The following is a 16,556-nucleotide window of genomic DNA, read 5'->3' as shown; positions in this document are numbered from 1 at the left end:
GACCGGTGACCTCTCTGCAGCTGACCAAACTGCTGAGGTTGTTCCCATCCACTCTACCCCCACTATCATCGCCACGTGTTCTCCCTCGCACTGCTCCAGGACTCCTGCTGAACACTGTTTTGTTACAGTTTGGACGTGTGCAGCGTACGGCGCAGTAGCTTCTCAGTTGACCAGCCGCTGCAATCGGCAGAAAAGAATGTTATCTTTGCAAGAAAAAGGGAACGAGATGGAGATTTGGACGCGGCCTGAAAGTTAAAGAAGGTTTTTGTGCTCTGAGAGTTCAGGCATGCCCACGTAAACATCTTTGTTCTCAGAGCTTCAAAGCTCAGGCAGGACAGACCACTGAAAGCAGAGAGTCAGCAGAAGCTGAATTAAAAGCTCGCTATCGCAGGAAGCCGCCTGATGAGTTCAGGACCCTCACTGGCAAACAGCTGGAGGAAAGACTGAGTCACAGCCCCGGCTCCAGTGTTTATACACACACACATGCACATGCAAACACACGCGTATACATGCCGTGCTAAAAGCAGGATGTTAATGCTGATTCAAGCCCAATTTCTTCATAAACACACAAAGAGCGTACACACAGGTAGACAATCTGCTTCATTAACACACACACACACACACAACCAAAGAGTCTACTTCATCCTGCCGCAGGAGAAGACCCACACTCCACGACGTCCTCATTTGTCCGGCAGCGCACCACGGCGTCCTCTTGTTTGATCAATATCGGCATGTGTGTCTAGACTCTGTGAAAACAGCTGGTGGGGGAAAGAGAGCGGCTGGCCCAGAGGAATGACAGATTCATCCCGGAGTTATCATAGTGAGGGATTAGAGGATAGAATCCAAAGATGAGCAAAACAGCAGGGCGAGGAGTGACCAAAAAATGAACACAAAGAAAAGAGCGGGAAAGAAAGAGACGGGGCCGCTCTCGATGAAAAGGTCAAAGACAAACGGATCGGGCCACCAGCGCCTGGCTGGTGGGGTGACTGGTCGTAAGCGGACCGTCCAGACCGGGACCAGCATTCGCAGCCCTTTTGGGCTTGAGATCAGCCAGCCAACCAGGCCAGTTACATAACAGCAAAACCACCAAGACCAGGCACCACCGGCACGCTCAGCTCAGCCCCTCTCTGGTGCTGCCACGTAGAGAGAGACAGATGCTGTGGCGAGGTTTGAGCTGTAGGCAGAGGAATCATTTAAAGCTGCACTAGGCAACGTTGTTTGGGACAATCACACTTCTTCCAGTTGCCCATGAGAACTTTCCTACAGCGGGACACATGTTCAATCCACGTCCACCGCGATGGGTGGTAATATGAAACTGAGCACATCAAAATCATGTCATCAGATAGGCTGGTCTGTATCATGCAAGCTGTGTCAAATGCATCCAACGACAACCAATCACGACTAGTTCGATACGCATCAATCCGATCAAGTGAAAAATTATGAGAAATTTAAATTTGAAACACTGACACCCCAGTGGAGTTGAGTGGTGTTCATGTTGATGTCTGGTTAAAGATATTTTTCAGGGGCCTTTAAATAGGTCACGAAACATCCACCCTGAATAACACACACGACAGTCTGCCCGTGTATAAGGAAAGTGTAAACACGCCTAAAGTTAAAGTATCTCACAATGCAAAAGTAAACTTTAAGTTGAAGTTAGTGAAAACAATGCATAAATATAGAACAGGTAACCAGACTGACTGGCAACAAGTCAGCAATCCATACATTTTTTAAATTCTTGCATGAAAATGTTAAAAGTTTTTCGGGAAATTAGTAATGTAATTAGCGGCTTCATTGAAAACGCCTTCTGGCAAAGCAGGTGTTTAACCTCTTTGATGGTTTCCAGTGCACAGCGGCAGACCTGGTTTAGTGACGTACGATATGTTTTCTTACATTAGAGAGTGTGGAAGTGTGTGCTGGAGGAGTGATGAAAGGGAAGAAAGACGGAGGGAGGGGCAAAATGAGTGCATATATTTATGCCAGTATGCTCCTGCACGTGTGTGTGTGTGTGTCCATGCTCACTCTATGCGTTTGATCTGCAAAACAAACAGCAGCCATGAATCTGACTGGAGGCGTACAGACATCTCTCATACAAATGGGGGGTCTCGGGATCAGTGTCAGTGCCGATCAATCAGGTTATACTTACATATGGATGTAAAGGTGTAAACTAAAACCCCATCTTTTTTGATTGGGCCCACGCTGCACAGGAATGCATTTCCTGATTTTGAGGAAGCAACTCTAACGGCATCACTGCAGTCATTGTTCCGAATGGCCGTGCCGGTCATCCTACACTGTATAACTCCTACAGGCATCGGCGATCAGGTGGAAACGGAAGCAACATAAGAAGGCCGTCCATCCTGGGACAGTCATCCTGCTGTGGCTACACGGACCAGCTCATACATGGCCTCACAGACATGTGACCTGTAGCAAACCACATACTCATTCTAACCAGACTCTGGATATATAGCGCATTCACAAAATAGCTCTACGTGATGACCTTTCCATCATCACATACATCCACATTAGAGTGGAGAACATGTCACTCTCAAAGACGTTTATTGGATAAGAATGGCTTTGTTCCATCTTGTTTACTATATTTTTACTACATATTGACAACAAATATATTGTCAACGAATCTCATAAAACTTTTTCTTAAGACAAACTGGGGTGAACGTCCTTTGTTGAGGGTTGTTTTCAGTGCCGGATTAATCCACATTTGGTGCTCTAGTGAGTAGCACCAGGCTGATGTATGTAAGATTAATTTAAAATAAACTAAATTGACCGCGTTCAAGGCAATTAAGACACATGTCATCCAAAGCAACGGTTTGGCTAATTGATGTATTTTTATTAATTCAAGGACAATAGAGGATCTCTATGGGACAGAGATAAATCCGACCTTATCTACACAGACAACACTTGTCAGTAAGATCAATTCATTACAGGCCTTAGTCTGGTATTTGTGGGCAATAATAAAAACATGAAATATCACAACTCATCTTTACATGTTGATTAACAGATGGACGCTGTTGTCCCACACTGCCATGCACAATAATGGTGGAGGAGATGGTGAAGCGTAGTAACGGCAAAACAATACCGTAAGTTAATAGATAAATACTTAATAAACACAAGAAGGTAATAAATCTGTGGAAGGGGTAATATTTCGGTTTGTCTTTGTTTAATTGACATCTGTCGGCAGACGTTCTGCATAGTACACAACCCATACAGCTTTCAATCGAATTGAGCATCTTCTCAAATATACAGAAATACCAGAAACTTGTGTCACCAGAGAGAAAGAGATGACTTGTAATATTTTACTGTAGAATAAACTATAAAGATGTCTTTCATCATACCAGAGACAAGATTCCAAACTGTATGAAATCCTTCACTGCAACAACATCAAAGGCCTCTGTGCATTCTGTGGACACTTCCACATTAGTTGTGTGTACAAAATGTGTAAACTGACTCAACGAGTTACATCGTTGAACCCGATACTATTGTCCTCGTACAGCTATAACAACCTTGTAAAGCCTTTTCCCCAAAGAAGAATTCACATTTTGGCGGTGCAGCAGCAGCCAGGTTGTAGAGCCCCTGGAGTGAGTGGAGGTTAAGTCATTTCCTGAGGTTACTTTAGCGGAACAGTAACACGAGCCCTGCAGCTTGTGACCTGACCTCACTAACCAATTCTGCTGTCAATATATACTTGTCAACCAGCTTTAGATCCATACGCATCGCCTCCCCCATCCAGCGGCTCACAGCCACGGCCGGTCTTATACCGGCTCATGTTTAAGATGGGGGACAAGCATGACAAACAGAATCCTCTCCGCGGCTTTGCTTTGGAAACAGCTCAATCAGGGATTCCTCTGAAAGCAGAGCCAGGGGAAGCACATCCAGACACATGGTTGGCACATGTCCACACGGAAGTCAAAAAGAACGAAAAAAAGCTTGTAAATTCCAGAAAAATGTTCAGAGTGCGTCTTAAGAGTCGGAAAAGCAAATCTGAACTGTCCAACTTCTCAACATTCAGAAGACATTGAGAGAAGCAGTTAGAAAGTCTGGAGCAGCGATGTGACAATGGAGGTCAGGGATGTCTGTGCTCGTTTCCAGAGGAGATAAAAACAAACAAAGAGGCCTTCAAATGACCCTTTTACTCTCTGACACACATGCCAGAGAATCATACGCTACGTGGCCTCTGCCCTCTGACGCATACGAATGCTTTCTGGATCAACACATGACAGGTGCGACAGTGTTTCCCTAAAAAAAAAAAACTCTCCTCTGACAGCACACCCATTTTCCATTTGTCCTCAAGACGATGCAGCACTTAAACTAACACAACTACACCGTAACGAGCTCGGTAAAGACCGTTTCATAAGAGCCAACTTTAAGTGTTTTTCTGTCATTGAGAAGTAAGAGTGGAGATTTTCTTAAAGGATCCTAATTGCACACAGAGAGAGTGAATGGGAGGTTTATTTATGGGCTCTGCCTGCAGGTGTAGCACGGAAGAATGAAAAACCCTGCGCAGCCTGGTGTACATTAGCGTGTGTGCATGACTGCATGTGCACGTATTTGTGTGTGTGTGTCAGAGACAGTGAAGGAGAAAGAGTTGGTTCCCTTGCCGTACTGAGGGGAACCTTGAGACTCTCCAGAGCTACCTCGTGGTCGGCCTACGCTGTATTAAAAAAGGGAAGTTCCCTCTCCAGAGGAAATTCCATTACAAATAGCCACAATGAATCTCCTGTAACAACTTCATGGTAACGCAAAGAAAAGCGCAATAAAGACCAGCGGAGAGGTGACATTTCTGTTGCTGCCATTCATTCAGCATCTTCAAATTATAGTGTAAAAGCTTTTTGTATGGAAGGCCAAGAAAGCTATTAACTACTCAAAAAGACATGCACAATCAGCCATTAATCTATGATTATGTGACTTTATCACATGTGGTAATCAATACACTAACAAGTTTTATTGTGTTTTTGACTCATCAAATCTGCAGTACTGTAATGTCGCTTGTGTTGGACCAGTGAAATGGATATAAAAAGGGCAATAAAATGAGTAACTCAATGAGCGCAACTTCACGGCAATACTGGATTTTAGGGACGGCAATGACGGTCTGTCTGTCGGTCGGTCCACACTTAAGTTAACGGTTGGGATTGGACTGCCATGACTTTTTTTACAACGATCAATATCATTCATGGTTCATAGACAACGTATTCTAATGACTAAAGGCCAGACTTGTCCTCTAATGCCACCAGCAGGTCCAAGATTTATCCACTGAAACATATTCAACATCTAACAGAGATTCTGGCTCAACCAATGACGATGAAGCTAAAAGGACTTTTTATGATTCTCTGACTTTTCCTCTAGATCCTTTTGAGGGGCTTGTTAGTCTGGGGTCATCATTCTAGCAATGGGAGTGAGAGGTCCCGGGCTCAAATCCCAGACTGGCCCTTTTCCATTTGTCATAGTGGGAAAAGCCCTACGACATTAAAGATGGCTCTACTCAAGTGTCCCAGTAAGTCATGACTCATTACAGCGTGATGGTGAGCCAGCATGCACAATACCAGCAACCTGAAACTGAAGCAGCTAAATTGTATTCAGGCATTATTAATTTCATTTCAAAAAGGTTTATTGTTTTCATTTTGCTGCAGGGAAAGACCATTACAGTGTTTCACCAATTTCATTCAATGTCCTGCACAACAAAGATGACCCGTCATTGACAGCCAAGCTGCTAAATCAGGCTCCTGAAAAAGCACACAACTTTCTTTTTGAATGGCTTGTTAGTCTAGCGGTGCGATTCTCGGGTCAGACCGCATGAGGTCCCAGGTTCAAATCCTCGAACGAGCCCAGAGAATAGAACATTCAGCATGTACTTTGATGTCTCGGTTGAAGTCAGTGCTTAGCAATTGTGAGCAAGACTCTGACTCCAGAGATCCAACTGAAGTTTGAGTCTCAGTAGAACCGTCAAGTGTGAAATTCCCCAAAGATCTCTGCAGTGATCGTAGGTAACTTATCAGATAAGCTGATACATTTAATTCCATCTCTTCCATAATGACGTACTGTACTGCCCTGTATCCTGTAGGGACTTACAGCCAATCAAAGACAGCTCATTATCTCCTGTCTCACTCCTCCGGCAGCGTTCAGTGACAGACGGGACTGCACACTGAGCCCAATAAACCTGCCAGAGGGGGGAAACACCAGAGCACCTGTATGAAGCACCAGACAAGAGGGTCATTCAGTGCTAGACGTGAGACAACAGCCCTGAGGCTGATCTTTACCAGAGAAGACTGAAACTATAATGTAAAGAAGTTACAGGTTGAAGTGGATCTTTAAAAACATCCCATACATCTACAGTAAATCATATGTCTACGACTAGAGCCTGTTGGGTGGTATTGGAAGGTTCAAATTTATGGTCCTTGTCTAATCTTTACATTTGCTATTGGTCCATCTTTCATACAATGGAAACAGGAAGAAGTTGAGGAATGTATAGGTCACATGAAACACACAAAGAGACTGTTAATAATTTGTAAAGCAGAGCGGACACGACCCCTCAAACATAGGCCAATGAGTTCAACCAATATTTGTCTCCAGGTTAGTATGTTTATCATTTTGTACTTATTATTTACTAGACTTGTACTTTGATACGGTCGATATCTCACAATGGCTACACTCAATCTACGTGTGTAGAAAAGATAAAGGTAAAGTTCAGCAAAAGGTCACATGCCACTAAATATTTGAAAACGAACAACTTGGAGTAAGAGTCATGACAACAAACTGCCTTATTGTAACTTGTTAAGGATGAATATGAAGCCTGGCCACTGTCATTCTTTTGTCCATGTGAGCTCTCACTTCTGCCTATGTTTGTATTCAAACAGTATTGAGTACCAGGTTGCCCTATTGTGTCCAAACCTCGTAGGTTTTCTCACTAACAAGGCCAGATGACCCCCGCCCCCATCTGTTTCCTGCAAAAATGGCAGCCGTTGCAGGATTCAAGAGGATCGCCCTGTGAGTAAAGCCCTTTAAATCCATGCCTTCCTCTCAGGAGGGAGAGAAAGTGCACACATCAGCGCCGACCCGTCTCCTCCCAGGATCTTACTGCCTGACTAAGCTTTTCCCAATGAATGCCTCCCAACAAATGTGCCGTGTAAGGCCCGCATGTGCACTCTCATTCCTAAACAAATTTTGGTCATTAACAGCCCCCGGGACTATGGCGCTTCGAAAACTTTGTTCGCAGGGCCAAACGCATTAATCAGAGAGATAACTAGTATTTTCTCTATCAACATTGCTGCACTGTGCTAATAATGATGTTAGACAGGAGCACTGAGAAAAAGCAAAACGAGGAGCAGTCGAGGCAGAAAGGGAGCTCTGTGTGCCTGCTTTTTAAGATTCATTTCATACGTTTGGTTTAGAGAGAAAGAGCTTGACCTATGTTACTGTTTGTTTGATTGCAGGTCTTGATAAAACACTGCAGTCTGTGTGTTTCTGGTTAAAAAAAACCGAAGAAAAAAAAAACATCATTACGCCCTAAATTTGCTTCAGATTATATCAGGTAAGTGCTGCTGCCTCTAAGTAAACAAACTTAGTTTTTTGGCTTATTTGGGACTCCATACCATATGATGAGCTGAGCTCTAACAGCAATAGGCGTTCCTCCTGTTGCTGACGGTGAGATAAGTAGATTGTTACACTCAAGACTGCCAATGCAGATGGAGTGAAACCCCCTCTGTGTAGGTCATGGTGGGAAATTTGGCATATTTCCACTGTACTGTAATTATATTTTAAACATGGAATTTGTGATTTTATTTTTGAAGATATTTTTATTTTATTTTGCTGAACAAGGCAAAAAATGCTGGTGAAAATAACTTGAGAGGTAAAGTTGGCATAACCAGAAGTAAAGAGCCCAGAAACTCTATCATAAAGCTTTCAAGATGGACTACAACAGCGCATGTCTTGTCCTGATCTTCCATCAGTGAGCAGACAGTCACTCTAATTTACCTCTCGCTTTAATGAGTCATGATCCCCGCCTAGCAACACTGAGCTCTGAGGCCGACCAAAAAGAGCGTCTTAAATTCCTCATCCTGAGCAAATATGAAAGAGCAGCGGCTCCTTAAATCAGGAGGTGTCAACTTGTGAATGCACAGACACGCTTGTTGGTCAAACAGCCTTGGAAACCGAGCCGCTGTTGACTTAGGGAGGGCGGCCTTGAGTGGGTGGAGGTAGCGGATATGCGGGGCTCTTCAAACGCAGGCCAATCCCCTTGAGGCAGCCCTTTCATGCTCCACAGTCCAGGTCCCTTAGGAGCCTGAGTGTTGCCGGAAAAACGTCCAAGCCTTCCAAGCCAATTCACTTTGGGCTTCAGCATTCATTGGCCGTGTCCAAATGACAGTATTGGCCTCGACAGCCATGTGTAACTTCATACAGGTGTTTCACACTTCCTCCTCATCGGAAGCAAAATCCTTGTGACTTGTGTTACAAGGTCACGAAGTGTCCACTGGATGAACTGTTTTATTAGCACAGGAAATCTCAAATGTATTTCCAATTTCAGAGTTTTGTCGCAAAAATAATAAGCAAGCGGGTGAATTACAGCTATCTTTGCATCGGTAGATTCGCAGCCGCCTTCAGCATTGGTGTAAAACAGCAGTGAGCCAGTCTCACCTCTCACCTCTGGTACTCCACTAATGGAGCTCCACCATAATGTATGTTCCTGTTGTCACTGCTAGTTTCTGTGACGACAGAAATGTCTTCTGGACAAATGATCACCTACTTGGCAGCCGCCTTTCTAAATGCACCCAGACGGTAAAAATATAGAAGAAACAAACTTGTCTCTTTGCAAAGAAAACATCACTACTGTTAAAATACAGGAAACGGGCCGTAACACTGCCACCAGTAAAGGCTGTAGCTTACGGTTCATGGTAAAGGGCACAGCTCTTTACTCAAGAGGGAAACAGCTAAGTACACTTAGAGTTTGCTGTTTTTTTAACACACTTCTTTGTGTTAGATCTGCTAGTGATGGGAGCATTTGGAGTCAGGGGAGGGGTGATGCTAGCAAAATGCATCCACCCATGTTCACAAGATGATTGGTTCGGATTTTGGACTCTCCAGCTCTCAGTTCCCTCAAAGGTCAGCTTTGGTCAAGATGGTTTACTATCAGTCAACGGGAAAAATTAGCATGTCAAAGTTGAGCGAAACATTTGCAACGGTTTATTTTTAAATGGGGCTGCAACCACCACGAAACCTGTCAATCAACACAGCATCAGTCTCAGTGATAGCCATCTCTCTGTGCTTGGGGAAACCATTTGTACATCATGTCCATATATACACTAAGTCGCAGGACGCTGAAACCAAATACTACCTTTAAATTCTTGCTGCTGGGTCTTTGTGAAGACACGAAGAGACCTCTGCTACTCTGACTCTCAAATAAGAGACAAAAGCAGCATTGAAGAGAAGAGGGGGGGGGGGGTGGATAGAAGGGGATGCTTGAGATGAGCTTCATAGGGAGGCGATGAGGCTCAGACTGTCTCCTACTCTCTCTGTCTGTCTGGGACAAGCTAATGGCTCCTCTGTTGTCCTCTCATGAATAAGGACCACCTGACAAAAGAAACACACAAAAGTGAGCTGAGGAGGTCGAGCTATTTAGAGGGACCTGCTGCTGACTAAACACAGCATCACACTTTTGTGTGTGTGTGTGTGTGCACGCAGAGACAGGTGAATTGACAGTGTGATCATATTACACTTTATTTGAGCCTGCCCTGAAGAAAACACTGATAAAAGCACTTATGGGGCCGCAGGTTAAGCTATTTAAACTGGTTTATGAAGTATTATTTATGTTAAGAGTATGTGTTTGTGTCTACAGGTGCCTGTGTGTGTGTACAGGTGTGTGTGTGTGTGTGTGTGTGTGTGTGTGTGTAAGGCTCAAGTTGGGGTTGGTTACTGGAGGGGAACGAAGGTGCACTTTCTTTCTGTCTGGCCGATCCACTCCAGTCCATCAGAGGAATGTCTGGTCACCGACAATGCGTGCGGTCAAACTGGAACACCTGGCCACACCTGGGACAACCCACCCACACACACTCACACACTCACATCATCCACGGAGCTCTGGCGGTCCACCTAGTGAGGGGGATCGACAAGTGCAGCTGCTCTGCGTAAAGTCTGAACAGAGAAAGCTTTGTTCCATTTTCACCGCTCAGTTAAACGAAGGCTTGTAATCTCGCTGCCAACATCATCGAGTTCAACCTCACATAACCGCTGTCGTAATACACACACTCACACACTCACGTTCCCACTTCATTTCTGCCCCACCAGACAGTGCAGTGATGTCAGAATCCCCTGTGCAATGGCCTTTGGAAAAGTTACTCTTACTCTATATTCCATTTACCCCGAAAATTGGGATTAGGAGCTGGGAATGACATCACGCCAGAGTTGATTGCGTTCCAGTAGAACAAGTCAGAAAACTTGGGGTTTGCTCCAGCCATCAACATCATATTGCTCCAGCTTTGTCGATGCACGGTGCCATCTTGAATTTTAAGGTCGGGGTCGGTGGAGTTCGTCCGACTTTCCGAGTCGGAAATCCGACATCAGGCGGCGTTCCAGGTGAAATTTCAAACTGGGAACACGTAAATTCCTGCTTCCCAGTTCAAAAGGAACACAGCATTACTCGCACATGATTGAGATCAAAACTGTGAGTAGCAACGTAGCTACGCACATTTGCCGTGCAAGACGCTCCGACGCTGTGAGGCTGTGCTAAATGCTAACATCAGCATGCTAACATGCTCACAGCGACAATGTTAACGTGCCGATATTTACCTGATCTCATGTTTGCCATGTTCACAGTCTTAAATGTAGCATGCTAACATTTGCAAATTAGCACTAACACAAGCTGTCATTGGAATTTGGTCATAAAACAATGTATTGGACATATTCACATTTTTGGCCCGATGATGTTGCTTGATGAAAAGTCAGATCGTGAAAGTTATAACTTTCATTTTGTTCGGAATGGGGGAATACAATCTATCAAATATTAGATAGCTAAAGGACAAGTCAGTCTTTTAGTACATCTGTACAAACCCTCATGGCAATCCATCCAATACTTAGATATAGTCTGGAAAAAGTGGTTGACGACCGCTAGTATGGCTAAAAACTCTTCCGACCTGCCACTCTTCATCTCACCAATTAACATGTGATATCTCTAAAATCCAAAGTACAACTTGCTGTTTTACAAGGAGTTATGTGCAATCACTCCTGGAGTCTTGAGGTGTCACTGCTTTAAGATTTTCTTGCAACGTTTATGAAAACAAGAGCACAGAGTTCTTGATCTAGTCTCTTCATTTTGCACCAGTTTGATGCATTTAGCTTAACTTAAACTGTACAAAATGTTCTTTCTAGATGCATGATGTTTCCAAAGTTTGTGCCGTAATTGAACAGCCCTGAATTGTATTTTCCAAAATGTGAAACTATTTAAGGGCTCATGGGGTAAAACTTGACATGTGCCAGAATAAACATCATTCGGGGCTCATTGTTTACTCTCCTTATCTTATCGAGTCAAGAAATACCAGTCAAATTATTGCATTTCAAAAAGAAATACAGTCACAAATATCCATCAGAGGATTTTCCTTCAGTTGTGAAATATTGATCGTAGGAAGGATAGGGTCCAGAAAGCTGACAAGACTGATAAATGTAGAAAGAGTACCGAGGTCCATGGGAACCTCGGCTAGCAGCACAAACAGAGCACTGCTGTAATGCTTCACCAGCACAAATGGTCAGCATCAAGCTTTTATAAGTCTTGACTGGGCAGAAAACAAACGTCGTCCTTGTGTCACGCTGACACAGTGACTCAGTGGGAGATCAAAGCTCCAGACTGCATCGGCTGAAGTCAGCATCGGGTCATCCAGCTGTTGTCTCACCGGCACCTTTTACCAATTGTGACATAATTCTATTAGAGTGCATGCGCGGTTATAAAACCCTTATCAGTCCTTGCTAGAAACGCAGGCCGGCTGGAGCGCATTACGATCCACATGGAAAACTCAGCGTGCCAGACACCGTGCAGCGACCAACAAAGCGTGACACATAACCAAAGGAAAGAGGATTCAGAGAGCCATGAAGAAACAGAAATATTTCCATTTCAGAATTAAAATCTGGGCATATTTGTTGCCATTTGTTTGTTTGTTGCTAAATCTGTTGATGGCGGTCTTGGGTAAGAAGAAAATGCAAACCTGGTGAGGGGGGAAAGAAAAGTCGATGAGTGTAGCAGTCAAACCAGAATAAATCTAACATGAGAGCCTAATTACTTCCAGTTGCTGCAGAAGGTTATCAGGAGCATCAGCGCTATCCCCGATGCCCAATCAGATACACTGTTGTTTGGCACTCGCCAACAACAGAGACTCTTACTTGAAGCCTTTCATCTGTGGATGCAAATGGGGCGTTAAATTGCAGCGCCGCCGTGGCACCGGGCTCTCCGTTTTATTCAGCGTTCGCAGGCTCAAGCGATGCATCGTGTTAGCGATTTTTAAAAACTTCAATAGACGAAAGGTCGCTGCTTAATCGAGGGGATCAATGTGAGTTCTTGTGATTTAGCGCTGAAAGCATTCACCGTTTCATTACTTATTTTATCAGGTTTGATGTTATTTTGTTCAAACAAGTAGAACGTGCCCGACGGACAGGAGCTTCAGTTCTCATTCTCCTAAACCTTTATGACAGACTGCACTTGTTACAGTCCCCTTCACCCACAGTAGAGAGCCTGTGAATGGGCATCTGTTGGCCCGCCGACACACCGGCAGCTCGGGCCGAGCGCTTGAGGTGAAACAGCATCCCTGATTGGGCGCTAAGAGCATTTTTTAAGGAGCCGGTTGTTGTTGTTGTTTTCCAAGGTCCCGGCAGGCGGAACCAGCGTCAGAGCTGAGGGGGCCGGGATCCACACAGATGCCTCATTAACGTGTGATCAAGCTGGGGGACAGAGGTCGTCTGTGGAGCGCGGCCAGCGCTCTCTTCCTCGCCACAGAGCACCCTTTCTACGCACTTCGCACATCACTTCGTCGCTTTATTGCGCAGCGAGCGCACACAAAACACACCTATAATATCCGGTTCCACCTCCAGAGAGGGAGGAGGGAGCGTTGGTGCCGCAGAGCAAGGTGAGGCCTTGTGCGTGCGTGTGTGCGTGCATGCATGGTAGGCTGGTTGTGTGTGCATGCATCAGCCCCACACATATAAGCGTGGGACTCGGGGGATTAAAAGGAAATCCATGCCTGCAGATGTGAGGACAGGCTGCTTTCAGCGCCGCATCCCTGAGCATCAATTAGCAGGTTGTGCTGTGACTGGCTCCTGTTAGGGGTGAAGTGGGCCGGCCCAGGGAGGTAAACATGCCTCGGCCCCGAGGGGCTCGCTGAAATCAGAGGGAGGGGCAATAATGTGCCAGCGCCTGAGCCACAGAGGCCTGCCTGTGCCTGGCCACTAAACTCTCTTTAGCAGTCATTTCCTATCTTCTCCTCCAATTTCCTCAGCCCCGGTTCATGCACGGGGCTGACAGTGGACGGTTCACCTGGCTGCATAACAAACCTGTTTTTTTTTTCCTGCTATGACTCTGACCTGTGTGTGTGTTTGAGCGAGCCTGTGTTTTAGGGTCAATTTAACCGAGTGAGGAGAGGCTGATCGGATACAACCACCAACCCAGATGAGCTAAATGCCTGCTTTCCTTCTAAGTGTAGGAATGGTTGTGTTCTTTGTATCTCCTCTGACTAAAATAAGGTGATTTTATTGTCACTTAAAATTGTGGCGTACGCTATAAAGGTTATAGCAAGATATCTGAGCTTGTCATAATAAATAAAATAAAATAAAACATAAAAAAACATACTGGTTCCTCATATCCTGGTAGCTTCAAGGCCAGTTTAATCTCATTATACCACATTTGTTTTACAAAACAATGTAACAAAATTAAATGTGAGCTCATTTAAGATGGCCAACTTTAAAAGGGGGTTCTCCTCCCTTTTAAAGTTGGCCATACTCAGCCTTCTTGTAAACAGAGGAACAAAGAACTGTGGCTCTCATAACATTTACTCACAGAAAAATGAAGGAAATTAAGAGAAAGAGGAATGAGCTAGAAAGAGGACAGTGAGTACAACAGATGAGGGAGTGTGACTCTTAAAACTGAGTAAAATGATATTTCTGTGTCTCTATTTTATGCTTCAAACACATCTTTACTGTTCTAGTAAAGGCTCCAAATTTGAATGTCTGAGGCCTGGTTCTCAACAGACCTTTAATAAAACACACAAAATACAGCCAAACATCCTGAGTCCATGAATTTAGGTCAACCTATCTCACCCTCTTTAAGAGCCCTCTTGTACACTGGGTCCATTCAGGGCCCCGAGGTGTAAATTGAGACGTAAACAAACAGTTTACTGGGCCAGGTTTAGGCGCTGAAGCTATAGGTCCCGGTTTGACCTCCATATCAAACAGCCATCACCTCAGTCTGACGAGATTTTAAGAAGAATGAAGCAATGAACTCTTCCCTACTTCCTACCCCTTTGCAGATACCACACCCATCTTCAACCTCGGCCTTCATTGTGATCTCAACTACACACCTGTGAAGTTTAGTAACTACATTTTGATGTGTGATGTGCAGCATGTGGAGGTCTCAGGAGTGGATTCATTAACTTGCGCTAACAAGCGTGTCTCTGTGCCGCCACCAGCTCGCCACTCCTCGCTCCACAGACACTGGCCTGTTTGAACTCCACTGTCTCACTTATCAGGGCTCCCTGTTTACACCGACCAACTGTGGAAAACTGACTGCAGCCTTTATCAGAGCACAGCAGCTTTGAAACTAAACATGTATAGCGATTAGACTATTGTAGCTGCAAACGCATAGAGAAACAAACCAGAACAGAGTAAAGATTAGACGTGGACAGGCCTACAGTTCTCCTGTAGCTTCCGAGAGAAGTGCCGAGAGAAACAACTCGGAGGGAAGAAATAGAAAGTTCAAGTGTTCTAAAATTAGTCTGACTTTGACAAAGAGCGGTCAGGCCAGGCTCTGCTTATAGGTCACATTTGAGATAAGAGTGGCCCTGAATTCAGCCAGTTGTTCAGATGGTCAGTCAGCACCATGGACAGAGACGCTGTCACCACAGCTTGACCTCTGGGGCCCCGTGCTGCCACACTAACCAAGAGAAAACACTGGAAAGGCTCAGACGCTGCCAGAGGCTTTTATTGTTTAGCATGGTTAAAAAAAATGACATCAGGCTAAGTCAACAGCAAAGGACCGGTCAGATGAATCATGTTGGAAATCTCAGCAGCCCACAGTCTTCCGCTTATCTCCCGCTCCACGAGGAAGCTGCTCAGCAATATTTGTTTCATGATTAAGCAACTTTAAACTCTGTTCCTCATTTTACGACCAGAAGAGAAAATGAAAACAACTTTAAATCTAAAAACAGTTGGCTTATACTTGACATGATATGAGCTTCCACAGTGAGCTTATCATTATATGCTGAATCACATGTTGTAATGTTCACTGTTGGAGGACAGGCCTGATGCTCCATTCATTATGTTAAGCTCCTGACACACCGCAAGAGTCTCTGTAAAGCAATACGTGACAGGGCAATACTAATAAAAAGCCCCTCTCTGTGTGACTACGCCGTTTGGTCTCTTTAAATCTAAATATAAACGCATCCAAAGCTGATACCTAAACCTCCTGGATAATGTTGCGTTCACTTGCTCCTCGAGTTCTCTGAATGCGGTCCAGAAATATAAACAAGAGGACTTATACAGCTTAATAAACTGTTAAATACATGTGCCATACATCAAACAGTATTGATGGTTGCTGCTTGTGTGGTGAAGATGATAATGAACGTCACAAATTACGTGGGAAATGGAATCTTAGTAAGCTAGTTGTCAATCTTTAGCATAAGCACTGTAGTAACTTATTAGCAAAAACGTTGTTGTGGGCCTATAACTCATCACTGGTTGGGCATCTCCACTCCCTGAAAGTTAGCTAAACCTCGTGACCTAGCTATGATATTACAGACCATTGCATTTAGGGTGGTCGTTGCTGCCTCTAATATTTCCTACAGCGCCTGAAGGCAGCAGCAGTTTGCTTGTCAACCTTGCCGGTCACGGAAACAAGCCGACAACTATCTCCACACTGACCTTGTTCAAGGCGGGGTTCCGGGTAACATCGTAGCCCCTCTTCTTGGTGTAAACGAAGGTTTTTATTTTATCTTCGGACTTGTGCATCTCGGTTTCCACCGACTCCCGTCTGACCAGACCGGCGCGTGCCATGTTGTTGCCGTTTTAAATAGAGCGACGGTGAACTGTTGTGAACTCAACAAGTGGATGCGCAGGTCCGACTACTGAGCTCTGCTCGCACCCCCTATGTAGTCACTTACGGTAATATAAGGAGAACCGGAGTCTCCTTATCAATGAGGGCGTTTGTATTGTTCCCAATAATTCCCTGAAGATCTTGATACGTGCAGTCCCTCCGTAGTATCATCCTGCAACAGGTGCAATATACTGTATATATATATATATACATACAAAGTTGTTGCCGTTTTAAATAGAGCGACGGTGAACTGTTGTGAAGTCAGCAAGAG

The 16,556-nt window shown here is 44.7% G+C and overlaps 1 protein-coding gene across 1 annotated transcript in view; it reads right to left on the bottom strand.

Annotated features, from left to right (window-relative positions):
• Positions 1 to 16,310, bottom strand: part of me1 (malic enzyme 1, NADP(+)-dependent, cytosolic) — a 77,584-nt gene extending 61,274 nt beyond the window's left edge. The window contains exon 1 of the mRNA XM_031874465.1: positions 16,114 to 16,310. Coding sequence (XP_031730325.1) covers positions 16,114 to 16,245 — 132 coding nt within the window. The 5' untranslated portion in view covers positions 16,246 to 16,310. The remainder of the gene's footprint in view (positions 1 to 16,113) is intronic.
• Between the last annotated feature and the right edge of the window lie 246 nt (positions 16,311 to 16,556).

Source organism: Anarrhichthys ocellatus, unplaced genomic scaffold (genome assembly GCF_004355925.1).
Source record: "Anarrhichthys ocellatus isolate YVR2014 unplaced genomic scaffold, GSC_Weel_1.0 scaffold81, whole genome shotgun sequence".
Lineage (NCBI taxonomy): Eukaryota > Metazoa > Chordata > Actinopteri > Perciformes > Anarhichadidae > Anarrhichthys > Anarrhichthys ocellatus.
The sequence above is the reverse complement of the archived record's forward strand: the minus strand, read 5'-3'. Positions and strand labels throughout refer to the sequence as shown.